This window comes from Galeopterus variegatus, unplaced genomic scaffold, assembly GCF_000696425.1.
Source record: "Galeopterus variegatus unplaced genomic scaffold, G_variegatus-3.0.2 Scaffold1352, whole genome shotgun sequence".
Classification (NCBI taxonomy): Eukaryota; Metazoa; Chordata; class Mammalia; order Dermoptera; family Cynocephalidae; genus Galeopterus; species Galeopterus variegatus.
Genome location: NW_007727463.1, coordinates 247,595 through 267,466, shown reverse-complemented (window position 1 = coordinate 267,466; position 19,872 = coordinate 247,595). Strand labels below are relative to the sequence as shown.

The window sequence follows — 19,872 nt, the reverse complement described above, 5'->3', positions numbered from 1 at the left end:
AACTGCACCCCAGGCAGTTCTATATTCCTGTCCAGTCTCCTCCGAGTGGCCCTACACTGATTGGGGGACAAATCAGCTGTCCTTGCTGTGTCCCAGTGTTCTCCTGGTGGGCCAGTCTCCCCAGCTGCCAGTGCTACAAACACTTCTCAGGGGATAGGCTGTACGCCAGTCCCTTGTGATGACTGACAGACCTCTGTGTGGCTCTTTTTTCAGTTGTTACCACTTCCAAGCAACTTTATCTGAAGGGCACAGCGGCAGCTTTTGCCAGCTCCTACTCTGTGTGCTCAGCAGCTCCAGCCTGGAAGCGGCCGGGGCTCAAAACGGTCAGAGAGGTTTTTTCTTTCTCTCATTGTGGCTTCTCTGGCCTTCCTGCACTCCGTAGATCTCTCCTCCTCTTCCCCTGAGCTCTAGTGGCCCCAGCTTGGCTGTCATTGCTTTTGAATAGTTGTAAATTTATTAATTTGTGGGGGAGGGTGATGCTGGGGACCATCTATTCTGCCATCAAAAAGAAGCCTCAAAAAAAATTATTAAAAAAAAAAAGAGAGAGAGAGAGAGAAATGGCCAGGGATTGGGGAAGTCATTTCATCGAGAAATTCAGATGGCCAATAATGATTTTTTTTTCTTTTTTTTAAACTAGTAATAAAGACTGCAGATGAGAATATATTGTGACAGATTTTCGGTCTACTGGTAAAAGTATAAACTGGCACAACTTTTTGAAAAGAAATTTGGCAATATATATCAAAAGCTTAAAAAAATGTTTCTATGCTTTGACTTTAGTTCTGCTTGTAAGAATCTATGCCAAGGAAGTAATGAGATGTTCAGGGAAAGATTGATCTATACGGATATTCACAGTGGCATTATTTATAGTAGCAGAAATTAAAGTAATGACTACCTTAAATGCAGACACAAGTTTGAATATGTTATCCTTTATATATTTTAACATTTGACATGTCACTTTCTTGTCACACTTTGTGATTAATAGCAATACAGATTAATTTCTTATATCTTGATGTTTATAATCAAAACCATTTTATAAACAAATATAATAAAAAAACTAACTAATTGTCTTTCCATAAATTAATGTTGGCCTGCATGGTAATGCACATAAAACTGCTAATTTGCCCCAAGAGAAAGGGTGATTTTCTATCACTTTAGTGCTTATACTGCTTGTTTTTAAATTACCTTTGTTTCCAAAATCCAGCATAGATCTTAATACCACAATAAAGGGCAGGTTAAAATTAAGTACAGAAACTCATTCACTTATGGTACCTCCCCCATGTCTGAGAAATATTCTGATCTAGGACATACAAAGATTCCAGAATTCCAAATTTTAATAAGCTGCTCTTGACTACATTTTATTGTTTTGCATAAAATTTATTAGATTGCATAGAATTCAAATTAGAATAAATGTTAGGCTCTGACATCTCAAATCTGCCTAAAACTTATGTACATCACTGATTTTTAATCATAAAAACAAATGTATCTTCTTCACTTCAGCTAACATATTTCCTTTTATTTGACAGCACTGCAGAAGGCACTTGATGTAAAGACAGATAAGATCTGTATCCTGGAATCAAGGAGTTCTTAATCTAGCAGATATAGCTATTTACCTATTTCTATACTTTTTCTAGATATAGCATAACTAAATTAAACACATTGGACAAGTCGTTATGAGAGCAGGAAAGGGAGAAGCAACACTTCCCTTCAGAAAATTGAAATCCTTCCTAAAGTATGAAAGAGATTTTGAAATTTCAGTAAAATTCTAACAGGCAAGAACAAGGGATATTTTGATAGAAGCAACAGCCTACAACAATAGGTACATTTAAGGAACATAATAATTTACATATGGGTTATACTCCACTATGGAAGAGAGCATAGAGAAAAAAAATTAATCTCGAGACATGTCTGTTTAAAGAAACAAACTTAACATTTGTATTATCCATTCATGTGTGTTGTAGACAGCCGAAGAGAAGAACCATCCTTACTTTTGGTTCTAAAATGGGGAGGAGAATTAACCCCTGCAGGCAGGGTGCAGGCTGAAGAACTTGGAAGAGCTTTCAGGTGTATGTATCCTGGAGGTCAAGGTAAAGCTTGGAGTTTCTTTAATTTGACTAAATTCAAACATCGTGCTTTAAAATCCTCATTTACTTTGTGACGTTACTAAATATTTATAGAAATACAGTGAGATGGAAATATAGCTTAAGTGATTTGAGGATTTATTTTCAGGAGATTATGCAGGATTTCCTGGTTGTGGTTTACTTAGATTACATAGCACCTACCGACATGACCTCAAAATATATGCCTCTGATGAAGGACGAGTCCAGATGACTGCAGCTGCTTTTGCAAAGGTATAAATAAATGATTTTTAGAATTATTAGAATTTCCATCTAAAACTGCATTTTTAAAGATTTTTTACTAAGGCAATAAGGCAATACTTAAAAATTCCAAATTTGGAACTTTCAACTAAAGCCCTCCAGTGGCAGTGATGGAACTGTATTATTAATATGGTTTATTTATTGTAAATAGTTATCTTACATCTTATAAAATTCAGCATGTAACAAAATACCTATTATGATACTTTCTATTATTTTACATATTAATTATTAAAATTTGTGTTGGCTTTATTTAATATGTTTAGGGGCTATTAGCTCTAGAAGGAGAGCTCACACCCATTCTTGTTCAGATGGTGAAAAGTGCAAATATGAATGGTCTTTTGGATAGTGATAGTGACTCTTTGAGCAGTTGTCAGCAACGTGTGAAGGCAAGGCTTCATGAAATACTTCAGAAAGACCGAGAATTTACTTCTGAAGATTATGAAAAGGTGGGTCTTAGCAAACTCTTATATTGTGAAATATCACACGCAGAGAGAAAAGTGCATACAACATAAATGTAGAGCTTATTGTATTATAAAGTGAATACTCATGTCATCACCATCCAGGTAAATAAAACATTGGAATAACTCTGGCCCCTGTATGCCCCTTCCCAACTGTAGCCTGTTTCCATCTTCTAGAAATAACTACTATCCTTTTTATGTTGTTCTTTTTTATGGTCTTATCATATCCGGAATACTTGTTTGGATAAGTATACATCTTTAACCACTGTAGTTTCATTTTTGGCTTTTTTTACTTTAATTTTTTTTAACTTTAAAATTATTTATTTTTCTTTTTATTTATTTTTAATTGTACATATTTGTGGGGCACAGTGTGTTGTTTCAATACATACATATATTGTACAATGATTCACTTAGGGTGGATAGTATGTCCAGTACCTCAACACTTATCTTTTCTTTGTGGTGATTATGTTGAAGACCCTTTTCTCTAGCTGTTTAAAAACATACAATATATTATTAGCTGCAGTCATCCTAGAACACCAGAACTTATTCTGTCTACCCTGTAGCTTTGTATCTATTAATCCACCTATTCACCTCCCCTCACTTCCACCCTCCTTTCCTTCCCAGCCTTTGTTAACTATTTTTCTTCTCTCTACTTCAATGAGAACTCCTCCCACCCTGCTTTTTTTTTTTTTTAAGATTCTACTTGTCTGCTCGTATGAGTGAGATCATGCAGTATTTGTCTTTATGTACCTGGTTTACTTCACTTAACATGATGGTCTCCAGTTCCGTCCACGTTGCTACAAATAACAGGATTTCTTCCTTTTTTTTTGTAGGTAAATAGTATTCCATAGTGTGGACTGATATACTGATATACACCACATTTTTAAAATCCATTCATTCATTGATAGACACTTAGGTCGGTTCCATCTCTTGTCTTTTGTGAATAGTGTGGCAGTGAATAAGGGAGTGCAGGTCTCTCTTCGATATATCGGTTTCATTTCCTTTGGATAAATACCCAGTAGTGGGATTGCTGGGTCCTAAGGTAGTTCTATTTTTAATTTTTTGAGGAATCTCCATACTGTTTTCCTTAATGGCTATACTAATTTACATTCTCAACAACAGTGTATGAGAGCTTCCCTTCTCTGCATCCTTGCCAGTGCTTGTTATTTTCTGTCTGTTTAATAATAGCCATTCTAACTGGAGTGAAATTTGTAGTTTTAGTTTGTATTTCCCTGAGATGGTTAGTGATGTTGAGTACTTTTTCATGAACCTCATGGCCATTTGTATGTTTTCTTTTGAGAAATATCTTTTCAGCTCCTTTGCCCATTTTTTAATCAGTTTTTTTGTTGTCGCCTTGTTCGAGTTTTTGTATCTTCTGGATATTGGCCCCTTGTCAGATGCATAGTTTGCAAATACTTTTTCCCATTCTGTTAGTTGTCTCTTCACTTTGTTGATTGTTTCCTTTGCAGTACAGCAGCTTTTTAGTATGATGTAATACCTTTGTCAATTTTTGCTTTTGTTGTCTGTGCCTTTGAAGTCTTGTTCAAAAAAGCACTGCCCATTCCCACTATGTGTGTGTTTTCCCTATGTTTTCTTCTAGTAGTTTCCTAGTTTCAGGTCTTAAGTTTAAATCTTTAATTCATTTTGAGTTGATCTTTGTGTATGGTGAGAGATACAGTGTTTTCCCATCACCATTTATTGAAGAGACTGTTCTTTCCCCAGGGTATATTCTTGGCACTTTTGTTGAAAATGGGCAATGTGTGTATGTAAAAGCTGTAAATGTGTGGATTTATTTCTGGGCTCTCTATTCTGTTCCATTGTTCTATATGGTTTGTTTTTATGCTAGTACAATGCTGTTTTGGTTACTATAGCATTATAGTGTATTTTGAAGTTAGGGTAGTGTAACTCCTCCAACTTTGTTCTTTTTTTTGAGGCTGGCCGGCTGGTACAGGGATCTGGACCTATAACCTTGGGATTATAAGGCTGTGCTCTAACCAAGTAAGCTAACGGGCCAGACCGGCTTTGTTCTTTTTGTTCAAGATGGCTTTGGCTATATGGGGTCTTTTGTGGTTCCATACAAATTTTAAGGTTGTCTTTTCTCTTTCTGTGAAGAACATCATTGGTATTTTGATAGGGATTGCATTGATTCTATAGATTGCTTTGGGTAGTATGGAATTTTGTGTTATTAATTCTTCCAACACATAAACAGGGGATAGCTTTCCATTTATTTGTGTCTTTTTAAATTTCTTTCATCAGTGTTTTATAGTTTTTGTTGTAGAGTTCCTTCACCTCCTTGGTTAAATTTACTCCTAGGTATTTTATTTTTTGGTACCTATTGTAAGTGAGATTACTTTCTTGATCTGTTTTTCAAATATTTCATTATTGGTGTTTTATTTTAATTAGCAAATGAAAATTGTATATATTTATCATGTGCAGCATGATGTTTTGAAATATGTATACATTGTGGACTGGCTAAATAAAACTAATTAACATATGTATTGCCTCACATACTTATCATTTTTTTCTGTTGAGAACACTTAAGATCTACTGTCTTAGCAATTTTCAAGAATACAACACATTGCTATTAACTACAGTTATCAAGTTGTACAATAGATCTCTTATATTTATTTCTTCTATCTGAAATGTTGTGTCCCTTGACTAACCATCTCCCCAAACCCTTTTCTCCCACAGCCTTTTGTAACCACTATTCTACTCTCTGCTTCTATAAGTTCAACTTTTTTAGATTCTGCATGTAAATGAGATCGTGTGTATTTGTCTTTCTGTGTCTGTCTTATTTCATTAACATAATGTCCTCAAAGATCAGCCATGTGTTGTAAATGATAGGCTTTCCTTCTTTTAAGGCTAGGTGGTATATAGACCATATTGTGTATATATACCACATTTTCTTTATCTATTCATCTGTTGATGGACACTTAGGTTGATTCTGTATCTTGGCTATTGTGAACAATGCTGCAAATGACATGGGAATTCAGATATCTCTTTCATTTCCTTTGAATATATATACCCAGTAGTGGGATTGTTGGATCATATGGTAGCTCTATTTTTAGTTTTTGAATAGTGTGTATACTGTTTTTGACAATGGCTATACTAGTTGACTTTAGATTTTTTTTTATACCCAGTAGTGGGATTGTTGGATCATATGGTAGCTCTATTTTTAGTTTTTGAATAGTGTGTGTACTGTTTTTGACAATGGCTATACTAGTTGACTTTAGATTTTTTTTTTAGCTTTGTAGAATAGAATGGTTTTTTTTATGTCTGGCTTCTTTTGCTCAGTATTATTTTGCGAAATTAATCCATATTGTTGAGTGCTTCCATAGTTAATTAATAATCATTGCTGTATAGTATTCTATTTCAGGAGTTGGCAGACTTTTTCAGTGAAAGACCAGATAGTAAATATTTTAGGCTTTGCAGGCCAAGTATTATGGTTTCTGTTGCATATTTTTTTTAACTACTCTTTCAAAATGTAAAAACCATTTTAAGCTCATGGGCTGTGTGTGTCACAGGCCCCATTTGGCCTGCAGGCTATAGTTTGTTGACCCATGTTCTGTTTCATGAGCATACTGCAATTTATATATTCTTTTACTGCAGTTTTGAGCTGTTATGGTTAATGCTGTTGTGAATATCCTTCTATGCTACCTAGTGCATATGAGCATGTGTCTCTTGGGTATATTCTAGTAGTGGAATTGTGAACCACAGTATGCTTATGTTCAATATTAGTATAATATTAATTCAAAATTAGGTGATATTGAACTGTTTTCAAACTCAGCTGTTTTCCAAGTCATTGAACCAATGTACACTCCCACCAGAAGTCCATGAGAGTTTTCATTGCTCCACATAGTCTCCATTCTTGGGATTCTCAAACTATTTAATTTTGACCATTCTGGTGGACATAACTAGGTTCTGGACATGAGTTCTTTGTTATTTGTGTTCTAGATACCACCACATACTCTAAACCTTAGTGATGTCTTTTGATAAGCACTTCTTATTTTTTAAGAATTCCAACTTCAATTTTTTTCTTTATGGTCAGTGCATTTTTGTGTATTTAAAACATTGTTTTCTAACCAGAAGTCATAAGATTTTCTTCTATATAATGTTCTATAAGCTTTACTGTTTTGCCCTTCACATCTGTCCTCAATCCAGATAAAATTGATTTTTGTGTGCAATGAGGTAAGAGTGTCAAAATTGATTTCCCCTCCACAACTGTAGGTACATCCAGGTGTCTCAGTACCACACACTGAAAAGACTGTCCTTTCCCCACTACTCTTTAATACCATCTTTATCACACATGTGTGATCTGTTTCTAGATTCTGTATTGTTTGTTGATTCTTGTGCCAGCGAATAAGATTTCCCAGCTCTGACATGGATCCATCTTCAAGTGTTTCTTGGCCTTTCTCGCATTTCCATATAAATTTTAAAATAAGCTAGTCAAAAATACTGTTAAGATTTTCATTTAGATTGCATTTTGCTATGGTTGATCAGTTCTATTAGTCTTTTCCAAGAACCATTGTTTAGATTTATTGGTTCTCTGAATTATGTGCTTGTTTTCCATTTGATTAATTCTTATTGTTTAATATCTTATTCTTTCTACTTCTGCATTTTTATTTTGCTCTTTTTCTGATTCTTGGAAACTAGTAACACTAGATGGATGCTTATTAACTTATTGTTCAGTCCTTTATAAAATATACACATTAGGCCACAAATTTTCCTTTATGCACTCTTTTGACTATATTCATGAATACAGATGTTTCAAGCACAAAAATAGTTTTAAATGCCAGGCTTACTTTCTTTATTACTGACCTTTGAGTTTCACGTTCATAATTCTTTATGACCTTGTTATATCTAAGATGCCTTAAAGCAGAAGTATAGAAGTTCTTTGCTCTGGATTTTAGATGATCAAAACTACCTGTTCTGGGTGAGCGAGGCGCGGGAGCAACACCGAGGCTTGCGATCCCGTTGCCGGTCCCCGGTCCGGTACGGGGGCAACACTGAGGGTTGCGATCCGTTGCTGGACACGGAAAAAGACAAAAGACAAAAAAAAAAAACAAACAAAAAAAAAACTACCTGTTGAGCATTCCTAGTCTGAAAATCTGAAATTTGAAATGCTCCAAAATCTGAAACTTTTTGAACCCTAGCACGACACTCAAAGGAAGTGCTCTTTGGAGCATTTCAGGCTTTGGATTTTCAGATTAGGGATGCTCAGCCAGTATGCATTCTGCAAATATTCCAGAAATGGAAAAAATCTGAAACATTTCTGGTCCTAAGCATTTCAGATAAGGGATACTCAGCCTGTACCTAGTTCACCATAACCAGAAGTGGAATTCCATTTTACATTTTTTGTATTTGTAGAAATTTATTTGGTGTGGCTAAATAACTTACCAAGCAAATTGTTAAAAGTGGAATTTGGAAGTATGTTGTCATTGACGGCATTTGTTGAATTGGAAAAAACTCATTACAAAGGCATAATATCATAGTGGTTAAAAGCACCAGCTCTGTAGCCAGAGTGCCTGTGTTTGAATCCTACTCCTTCACCTATTAGTCGTTTGATCTTGAGCATGTTGCTTAACCTCAGTTAAGTAGATTATCTAGAAAAAGGTGATAATAATAATAGAGGCTTAGGGTTATTACACGTAAATATATGTTAAGTAGTTACAGCCATATTTGCACATAGTAAGCAAGTCAGCAAATTGTCATCAAATCTCATTAGGTTAGAGTACTTCTAATAAATTTTTTCTATGTATAATGTAGTGATAGCTAAGATTTAATATTTTTTTTAAGATGAAATTATGAGGCTTTTACTTCCTCTTTGATCTTACTACTGTATTTTGGGGGTCATCTTAATTTGTCGTATAGAATTATTCTCCAGCTACTGGAAATTTTGTATATCATTCTCTTAGACAACTAGGCATAACCAAATATAAAATACATTCTTTACTTCTTTGTAGCTTACTCCATCTGGAAGCATTTCTCTTATCAAATCAATGCATTTAATTAAAAATCCTGTGAAGACCTGTGATAAAGTTTATTCCTTGATTCAGAGTTTGACTTCTCAAATCAGACATAGAATGGAAGATCCCAAATCATCAGGTAAATATTGTGTTTTTCTTAGAGCAAAAAACGAAAATTGTTATTTAGTTACCATACGCATTTTTAAATAAGACGCATCAATCTTATTTTAAGAAATCAAGCCTTTCTCTTGAGATCTAGGTGTAGTATGAGTTAATATCCAAAAGAATAATAATTAAGTTTTAGTTGCTTTTATTCATGACAGTGTGAAAGATACACTAAAACATTCTCATTTGATTATCTAATTATGTAGTATTGCATACAGTTAAGCATTGAATAGGCAGCATAATAATAAGGCGCAATCATCAAAGTGATCTGGGCCCTGGCTCTAAGGCTAGCTTGGTTAATAACTCGGACAACTTTGTCATCTTGGGTTTCTTACTGGTAAAAATGGATCATTTGAACTGTTTTTAATGTCTGAGGTTCCTTTCTGCTAAAGATAGTCTGACTGCTCTATTAGTTATGTGCATTTAATAAAAGTAGCAGTATTTAAAGTTCAGAATTGAAAATGTATTAGTTTAAAAGAGTTTTGATATAATTTTTTTTTCTTCTTTAAAGTCTGTAGTATATGGAAAAGGTCTTTTGTAAACCCAGTTCCTAACCCAATTTTACCTTTTATCCAAGTCTGCAAAATATATGGTTGCAAATTGTATATACCTATATTAATATTTTCTATCATCTTACAGTTTTATCTTTGATGCTTAAGTTTCTAACTATCAACATTTTAATATACATTCTTAATCAGGTTTTAAATTGACTATACTAAAAATGTTATGTTCTTTTAGATATCCAGCTTTACCATAGTGAAACATTGGAGCTTATGCTACGTAGATGGTCCAAATTGGAGAAAGACTTTAAAACAAAAAATGGAAGATATGATATTAGTAAAATTCCTGACATATATGACTGTATAAAATATGACGTCCAGCATAATGGTTCCTTGAAATTAGAAAACACAATGGAATTATATAGACTTTCGAAGGCATTAGCAGATATTGTTATCCCTCAGGTAAGTAATTCTTAAGAATGAAAATTCTTATAGCGTTAAATAAATAGATACTTTAAAAATGTCTATCAGTGGATAAAAGACAGTTGGTTTTCATGTCCCTAGGTAACTCATAACTTTAAAAAAGAAATTAATTATGAATTTATATTTTAAGCTTTTTATTGATTATATTAATCGCATTATTTGATTTTCTAATAGTTTGATTATACTGACTTTTCTTTTAGTAGGCTGTATTTATTAGAGCAGTTTTAGGTTCACAACAAAATTGAGTGGAAAGTACAAAGATTTCTGATATAAATCCTGCCCCCACGTATACATAGTCGTCCCCCACCCCAAGGAACATCCCTTACCAGAGTGGTACATTTGTTACAAGTGACGAACCTACATTGACATGTCATTATCACCCAGAGTCTGTAGTTTACATTAGCGTTTACTCTCGGTATTGTACATTCAATGGGTTTGGAGAAATTTACAATGACATGTGTCTACCATTATGGTATCATACAGAGCAGTTTCACTGCCCTAGGAATGTAGTGACTTTTTCTAAAATTTAAGAATTGATGCTCCTAAAAAACAATAATATGCTAACAAAACAACTGAAAACAGTGTGGAATAAATCTCAAGTATTTATTGGATACCGACTGTGCACATACCTGGCACTATGCTATGAAAATGTGTGGGGAGTGGGAAAAAAAGGTAGTTGTGGCCCTGTGTAAAAATTTTGGCAAGTCTTTTTACTTTGTGTGAAAGTATTTTGAAAATAGTTTTTCACTGTCAAGATATAAGTAGTTGTGCTTTTGAGGAATGTGGGTCTTTTCAGTATAGGAGAATGCAAATAAAGGTATAACCAGAATTCAAATAACTGAAATGCAGTTAAAAAGAGAATCTGATTGACAGTAAAGGGGCAAGTGACAAAACATGTTGAGATCAGGAATGTTAGAAGAAAAAAATCCAGATGCCATTGTGGGACCTTTTTCAACCCAATTACTAAAAGAGGATTTGTATATGATAAAGAGGAAGTTGGAGAGAATCAGATATTCCAACTGTGAACTAAAGTTAAACAGCAGGAAAAAATGAAAAACATGAAAAGTATAAAGATTATGAACAAAAGTTCAAATAGTCTTGCCACCTCTCCCGCAGGGTGACAGAGATGCAAAGGATTACTCAAAGCCATTTCTTCTGAGCAGTGAGAAGTCCCAAAGGGGTTAATTTCCAGGAACCCTCAAAAGAGAGGCATTCCTCCTCGGAAAATTAACACTGAACTCCAGTCTTCTCTCCGTATTTATTCTTCAGGAAGGGAACCCTCAAAAGAGAGGCATTCCTCCTCGGAAAATTAACACTGAACTCCAGTCTTCTCTCTGTATTTATTCTTCAGGAAGGAAAGTTACAGAAAAGGAACATAGGTGGTTACAAAAGAACAGTAAGATAATTGTCATGGCAACAATCATTAGGTTTGGCTGCACCAAAGACATCTGCCCTTGGAGCCAACAATTTTGCTGTGTTACAATTCTTTATCGACAACAGAGACTTTAGCCTGGGGGAAGTTTTATTTGTCTTCTGCAAGCTTAACATTTCTATGTGTAATTTTTAAAAGTTAGGCTATACTTGAAACTACAGGGCTTTGGAAGCTAGGCCCTGTAAAATACATTTGCTTTATTAATATTAGTGCACTCCATATAGTCTCACAAATACCTATATATAAAAATGGTTAAAATAATGCCAGTATCCTTTTCCTAATAATTATGGACAGTCCAGGAAACAACTGAAGACTGAAAAACTAGGAATTCAGGCAGTATACATCTTACCTATATGTGTTTTTGTACATGTTAAAGATTAGCTTATTCTTTTGGCATGAAAGAGGACTATATCTCTGGTCAGATATAATAGGCAGTTTTAGGTATAATGTATGAATTGGTTATTTGCAAACATAAATCCTTTTGAAAAGAGGATAAAAATATTGCAGATTTCAAGAATATGTCTTTGGGCCTTACTTTAAGAAATATGGTCTTAGAGAGTAGGACTCATTCTCTGACCATTTCTTTCGCGTACTAAATGAAAAAGGGTAAGTTTTATTCTGCAAAAGAGAAGTTTTATTTTGCAGAGTAAAAGGTTTAATTTTTATAACATTAGATATTTGAAGATTACCATCAAAGTGAACACACAATTTCTGCAGGATTCAGTTTTAACTATATGGTTTGGATAGATGATCATTGAGCTAGTGCTGACTGGATTATATAGAACTCGTTAACAAAAGTTTCTGCGTCAGCATCCATCTTTGTTATGAAATTCAAGACAGAGAATTTATCCAAACTTTTCATATTAAAGATTCCAAGAAGAATGATTATTAGTAATTCAGGTAAACAAATAATTAAAGTTTGTATTGGAAGCATATATAAGAACCTAATTTTCTTCCTTGATTTGGATTGCTTTGACAGTAGTCCAGCTTCAGTGTCTTAGTTGTACTTACTCTTACAATGCAGATTACTAAAAAGTATACTTTTTAACAATTAGACGTAGATTTAAGACCTTTTTAAATATTTATTATGGCTGTATGCATTTTTTCAAGGTAGGCTTTAAGTATACTGTATCTGAATATATCACCTTCTAAGTGGCTAAATAAATACACGTTTTTTCTGATTGTTAGCATAATCATCTCTTTCATTACATGGCTTTTTCAATCTCACCCCTCTACTTTTTCCATTATATGTATTAAACGTTTTAGAATTGGGAATGAAAAGTCAGTTTCTATGAGTTGGTCCCACAACAATACTCAAATATTAATAGCGTTTTAGATAATAACCTTTTACATTTTGTATGCATGTCAGGTGTTTTGTTTATATAGTTGAACAAATTTCTCACCATGTCCTTGTAACTTAAATATTTATAATTAATTTTTTTAAGTATCATAATTAGAAGAAGCGCTAAGTATGATTAAGCAATTAGTATGGTTATGCAGAGTTTGAGCTGTCATTTGTATCTTTTAAAATAATTTTCCAAACCCAGCTGTTGTATCTCTATTACAGTAATTCTCTTTGCTGCAATTAGGTTAGATTCATGCACATATAATTTTTCTCATAAACACATATATAATAAATGCAGTCTTTACAAAAATGAAATCAGCAAAAGCATACTATTTTACAACCTGATTTTTTCCTTCATTTAGCATCAAGAACTTCTTTCTATGTCAGTAAAGCTATGTATACATTATTATTCCTAATGGCTAAGTGGTGTGAATGTAAGAATAATTTATTTAATCAGTTTCTCATATTTAGAAATCTGGATTCTTTTAATTTCTTTCATTCTCCTTACACATATCTTTCCATGTGCTCAAGACTACTTCTGAAGCCTCAGAAATTTTTTACCCAGACCAACAGTGAATGAAAATACCTGTTTCTTCACACCTTACTAATAACAGATTTAAAAAAAATTTTTCCCATGATGATCATTTAATTCTAAAGTATTCCTTTTGTTTACACATACATCCACAATTACATATATATCCCTTTTGTATACTCACTTCATGGTTATCATATTGGCAAGATTATTGAAACAATTTAGGAAAATAAGCGTTAGTTTAAGGTAAATGATCTCATGAAGTTCTGTTTTTATAGGTCTTCCAATCAGCATTTTCTTTATTAGGCACTTTTGAGATCTATTAAGTATATTGATGTTTTGCATATGAATCTTTCTGTAGGTCTCATAGCAAGAAATAGTCTTTAAATTTTAAGGTTCCAGAATGAGCTTAGAGAGGGAGGATATGGGTGTTTCTTTCCTCTTCCCTGTTCACCCTCCTTTCCCCTCTCAGCCCCTACTTTCTGTCCTCTTCTTTCCTCTCCCTCTTCCTGTCCACATGCACATCTTTTCTCATATAAGGGTCATTTTCTAATCTACCATTTTGAACTATAATTTTCATTGCAATGACTCTTACAGTTACTATGTTTTCTTGACATTTTACATTGTAGTAATTCCTTAAAATCTAACTCATAGTAATTATAGACGTTTTTAAATTTGATAATTTTATGGAATCTTTGCTAACCACTAGTTAAAACTTTAAAAGTATTGGTCAAAGGCTTTTGAAGAATGTGTTAGCCTTTTTAATCTTTGACATTTGGATAGACAAAAATCTCATATTTTTAATTTATATTTCTTTTGATATGTTTATTGACTATTCTGTGCTTTAGTATTTGGCCTTAATTCATCTTTTAGGTTTATTTTTACATTTAAAACCCGATTAGGTTGAATACTATTCATAAAGATTGCATTCATCCATTCATTCTCCCGTCTTCAGAAACTACTTGCTTTTTCAGAACACTGTCAGTTTCACCACAGAATCTTTCCAATTAGACTTAATAGTTTGGAAATAGTCTATTTGCATTTACAAAAAATGCAAACTGGGATTTGTCTAATGTTCAAAAATAGCTTAAAATATTTGTCTCTCACTAGAATTTTTTAATTCAGGAGTACATTTGTTAGAGCTTGCTGTCATTATAATCTTTTTCTAATATCATGTATCTTTTGCTCAGGAATATGGTATTACTAAAGCTGAAAAACTGGAGATTGCCAAAGGCTACTGTACTCCTTTAGTTAGAAAAATTCGCTCAGATCTTCAGAGGACACAAGATGATGACACTGTAAATAAGCTCCATCCTGTGTAAGAAACTGTACTGGTTATTTAAATCTATAGGCATCTGTTTTTGTACATTTCAAATCTAAATTACTTTCTGATGTTCCTGTGAAAAAGTCAGGAGTGTATCACTCAGCATACTGTGGAAATAGTATTACCTAGGTATTCCTATTAGTTAACTTCCAACCGAGGTTCTTTTTGGCTCCAATTTTGAGAAAACTGAGGTGAATGGGAAAAAGGGGGTATGTGTCATCATTCACATGGACTCATCAATTTGTACCCCAGTCAGCAGTATTAATGTCTGTAGGCATCTTTAAGACTATTTATGGTGAACTTGACTAACATTAAGTCTATTCTTTGGCTAATCTCAGTGATCCTACTTAGTTTCAGTTATAGCTTTATGTAGGAAAATTATCTACTAAGATAACTTCTCAGTGTGGTTGGGAAAGTGATAGATTTACTTACTTTGATCTTCTACTTCTAGTAAAATTCCATTTTGCAAAATAATTTCAATACTTAATAATTTCTTGACTATATTGTTATGTTTTAACAGTCTGCTTCTAATTTTAGGTATTCCAGAGGTGTTCTGTCTCCTGAACGTCATGTCCGTACCAGATTATATTTTACCAGTGAAAGTCATGTACATTCATTGCTATCTATTCTTCGCTATGGTGCGTTGTGCAATGTAAGTACAGTTAGTTATTCCAATCTAAATAACAAATATGACTCCTTGAATTTCTAGTCAAATCACTAACTCTGCTATTTTTACTGTGAAATTTTAGTAATTCATCAGTAATTTTTATAATTTGTCATCATTTTTCAAGGGTCTACTATATAGACACATTGTAGATTTTGGCCATAAAAACATGTTCTCTTGGCTTCAGAGAAGATTCATTTGAACAAACAACATAAAATATTTTAGGTGATTTTATAGATTGGAGGCAGTGGGATGAATTTGAGTCATTTAGGAGTCAGAACTGACAGGACTTGGTGTTTGGTTAAACATTGTGCCTCTTATCTACTGTTATGTAATGGGATATCAAGACTTAATGTCTTAAAACAACCACAGTCATTTTATTTTTATCTCTCGCAGTTCAAAGAGTTGACTGGGGCCAATTAAGCAGTTTCACTTAGGGTCTCTCATGAGGTTGCAGCCAGACAGTGGCTGGGACTCACATCATCTCAAAGGTTTTCTTTCACGTCTGATGCTTGATGTTGGCTATCACCTGGGACCTCAGCTGCAGCTGTCAACCAGAACACCTACATCTAACCTCTTCATGTACTTCCTTAAAATGGTGCAGCTGGGTTCCAAGAGTGAGATTCCTGAGAGAGCAAGGTGCAAGTGCATGTCATTTTTGTGACCTAACTTTACTTCTAGCGTCACTTCTGAGCTCTGTTGGTTTAGGCAGTCACAGAGGTACATGTGGGTTCAAAGGGAGGGAAGATAACCCACATTACTAGATGGGTGGAGTGTCACTGTCACATTGTATAAAGAATATGTAGGATTGAGTATATGTGGCAGCCATCTCTGGAAAATAAGATCTGTCACAATACACCCATTGGCAACAATAATTCACATTCCTCTCCCATGTAAAATTCACTTAACTTCTCCCCCAGTGCCACCCCCTCCAGTCTTATCTTGTTACGTATAAACTTGAAGTCCAGGTTCTCATCGTCTGTACAAAGTGATCTTTTAAAAAACTCCACTTTGTTTTCTTACGTACTTTTTAAATAAAGGGCAGTGAAATGTATAATGAGATTTGGTATATGTCTCTTGTTTCCTAATCTTTCTTATTACTGGGCATTGAGAATAATTATTATCAAAGTTACCCTAAGGCTATTTCAATGTTCTGTTCCCATCAAAATCTCAAATCCATATGTTCTTTGATCCTGCTTTTGTTTCTTCTTTGTCCTGTTAAGGAATAGCAAGGTTATATCCTTGCATACGTAGATGGATTAGATTAGCTTTAATGAGAGATGTAGCGAATGAAAAAAAATGACCCTTAATTAGCAAGGCAACCTTTGTTGGTATATCTAGTGATGATGGGATTATTTTTGAGGAGGAGAGATACATCTACATGGTTCTCTTGGACGCTTCTGCATATATATAGGAGGTAGAAAGAACATGAGGAATACAGAAACTAATAGCCTGTGGTTGGAGCATAGTAGTGAGTAATGGATAAAGTGGCAGCTGGCAGCAGGTAAGTTTGGAGACCCACTGCCTTGTATTCTAAGGGGATTGGGAAACAATTAAAAGGTTTTAAGCAGGGGAGTGAGTGGCTTTGGATGCTGTGTGGACAATAGGTGAGAATGGGTATGCGAAAACCAGTTAGGAACCTATCATAATAATCTAAAGAAAAATGATGTAGTTTAGATTAGGGTGGTAGCAGTGGAACCAGAGCTTTTTGAGTGTATATTGAATTCAGACTGCATATCTAAAACAGAAACTGAATGCCTCTGTTCTTTTAAAAATCTGCATCCAGGGAGAAAAAAATTACATGTAGTTACTAAAGCAAAAATTAAAGAATATACAAAATGATGTCTGCTTTCTAATTTTTTTAAATCTAATTTATTTGAGCTGTAATTGATTATCCCAACTCCTATTACCATGTAGTTACTAAAGCAAAAATTAAAGAATATACAAAATGATGTCTGCTTTCTAATTTTTTAAAATCTAATTTATTTGAGCTGTAATTGATTATCCCAACTCCTGTTATTCATTATTCTTACAAGAATATGTAAGTAATATACTTAAAACCTTGTTCAGTCTCTTCACAGTTGAAATTTTTGATTTTTCAGAATGGACTGGATAAAATCTCTCTCTTCATAATAGATTTTTGAAAAGGGTTTGCTTAAAATTTAGATTATAAACAAGATTTCAGGGAATATGTATAATGGGCCTTAATTTTAATTTTAATTTTTTTGGCAGCTGGGTGGTATGGGGATCTGAACCCTTGATCTTGGTGGTGGTAGCACTATGCTCTACCAAGTGAGCTAATTGGCCAGCCCCATGGGCCTTAATTTTTTTTAAAAAAAGATTTTTGTGGCTTATTTTATATTATGTTCAGAAAGATACTACTAAATATTGTTTATTCATCAGAGTGGGCCTAACAAATCTGTAAGTACAACACTGATTTAGATATTAGATGGTGTTCTTAATAAGGTAATATCAAAATCTAATTGATCAGTTCACCTAATGAAAATTTTTAGTATTTAATTTAAACCCATCATTTACAGTAATTCACATCTAGTGAAAATCAGTTATGCTATGCTAATTCATGTTTTCCCTTATCAATTTTGAGAAAAAAGTACATCTTTGTACATATCACCTCCCAAACACACATACATACACATGTGCGCTAGCATGCACATACACACACACACTTTATTCTAGTGTTGCTTAGTTTAGGAGTGTTTAATGTCTAAAGTAAAAAGGAAATATATGCTGAATTTTTTTAAAACAATACACAATTAGCTTGTGGTCTTATAATTTTATTTTTTAAAACAAAGCACATTCTATAATGAAGTGAAAAATATTATATACTCTTATTGTATAAAAAAAGTTATCAGATGCTTTTATATATTTGTAATGTTTATGACTTATGCATTCACAATAAAGGAAAGTTATCTGTCATGTACATAATGCCGAAGTAGACCCTGTTGACCATTGACTATAAACTTTGTACTTTGAGTAGATTTATCTTTTCATATAGAATTTTTTATTTTGAATGCTTGTAGTACATGTTCTGTAAGATCCCTTACAGTTATGAAAAATCAAAATTTCACCTGGGAAGAGACTGAACAAGGTTTCAAGTTATGCCTTCTCCTGCTGATTTTGGAATACCACTGCCATGTAATAAGGAATATTTGCTGATAGACATTTATTGGATATATGGACTATATGATGGTGGGGAAAAAATAGCATTATTCTTCTAGGAGAGTATAAGTTCTGTGTTTATGAAGTGTGATACTTATACTAAGTACTTTGGGACTTATAAAGTTTCAAACTGTCCCTTACCCTCAGAATGTAATAGTGGGTATTGTATTACAAGAGATTCTTTATTTTTTACTTTGTATAAGCTGTTTTTTTTTTTTTAAGTTACCACTAGAGCTTCTAATACTATTGGTAGAGATTTTAAAAATAATTTACTTAACTGAGCTTAAATAACTTATTTAGACTTTTAAATGTAGTGGAGTTATTTTGAAAGATTATTCATATGATAAGTATTCACATTATTTGTGTGGTATCACCATATATCTTTTGTTCAGGAATCAAAGGATGAACAGTGGAAACGAGCTATGGATTATTTAAACGTTGTCAATGAACTCAACTACATGACTCAGATTGTTATCATGCTTTATGAGGATCCTAACAAGGTAACAGAACTCTTTATTTGCGTGTGTTATCAGAGGTAAAGATAGCTTCAAGTTCCTAATTTTCAAAATTTTCTGTCATATTTTTCAGGATCTTTCATCAGAGGAGCGCTTTCATGTTGAATTACACTTCAGTCCAGGAGCCAAAGGCTGTGAAGAAGACAAAAATTTACCATCTGGCTATGGATATAGACCAGCTTCCAGAGAGGTGATGAAGATGCAACTCTCAGTGCTTGGTTACTACAGTTCTAGATTTTCATGAGGTTTCTTTAAGAATTTTCTTTTATGTTCTATAAATAATTCTTCTCTCAACTATTTAGTAGCAAAATGGCTTAAGTATTTTTTTAAGTATGATTTGGGTAAACAACATTTTTGTTCATATTAGAATACTTATGAATTTTATCTTTTATTTAGGTTGGTTGGATTTTAATCCCAGTGTTTAGAATGGACATAGTTTTTTGTTTGTTTTTCTTTTTTGTTGTTTTACTTGAGGACTGTTCTATGCTAAACACTGTGCTAAGCACTTGGCATAAATTATTGCATTTTAATATTTACAGTATTAAGGTTAAATACTGCCTCTGGAAGATTATGTGTAAAATTGATGTTTTTTTTTTATTAATTTATTTTGTGTGTGTGTGTGTGTGTGTGTGTTTCAAAATTAATCATTGTGCTTTTTTTTTTTCGTTAAATTTTTATTTTGTCAATATACAATGTATATGATTATTATGGCCCATCACCGACACCTCCCTCCCTCCTCCCTCTCTCCCCTCCCCCCCAAGAATGTCCTTTCTGTTTGCTTGTTGTAACAACTTCAAAAAAGTATAGTTGTTATATCTTCTTCACCCCCCACCCCGGTTTTTTGTGTGTGTATATGTGGGTGAATTAATTTTTTTATTTTTAGCTCCCACCAATGAGTGAGAACATGTGGTATTTCTTTTTCTCTGCCTGACT

General features: G+C 33.5%; 1 protein-coding gene across 2 annotated transcripts in view; it reads left to right on the top strand.

Moving 5' to 3' along the window:
- The window catches only part of PPIP5K2 (diphosphoinositol pentakisphosphate kinase 2), an 80,405-nt gene that overhangs the window by 26,233 nt on the left and 34,300 nt on the right, over positions 1-19,872 (top strand). For both annotated transcript variants that reach the window (XM_008576446.1, XM_008576447.1), the window contains 9 exons: positions 1,959-2,084; positions 2,227-2,348; positions 2,639-2,821; positions 8,797-8,938; positions 9,703-9,926; positions 14,447-14,574; positions 15,118-15,232; positions 18,817-18,924; positions 19,013-19,129. In XM_008576446.1, the coding sequence (XP_008574668.1) occupies positions 1,959-2,084; positions 2,227-2,348; positions 2,639-2,821; positions 8,797-8,938; positions 9,703-9,926; positions 14,447-14,574; positions 15,118-15,232; positions 18,817-18,924; positions 19,013-19,129 (1,265 nt within the window). The remainder of the gene's footprint in view (positions 1-1,958; positions 2,085-2,226; positions 2,349-2,638; positions 2,822-8,796; positions 8,939-9,702; positions 9,927-14,446; positions 14,575-15,117; positions 15,233-18,816; positions 18,925-19,012; positions 19,130-19,872) is intronic.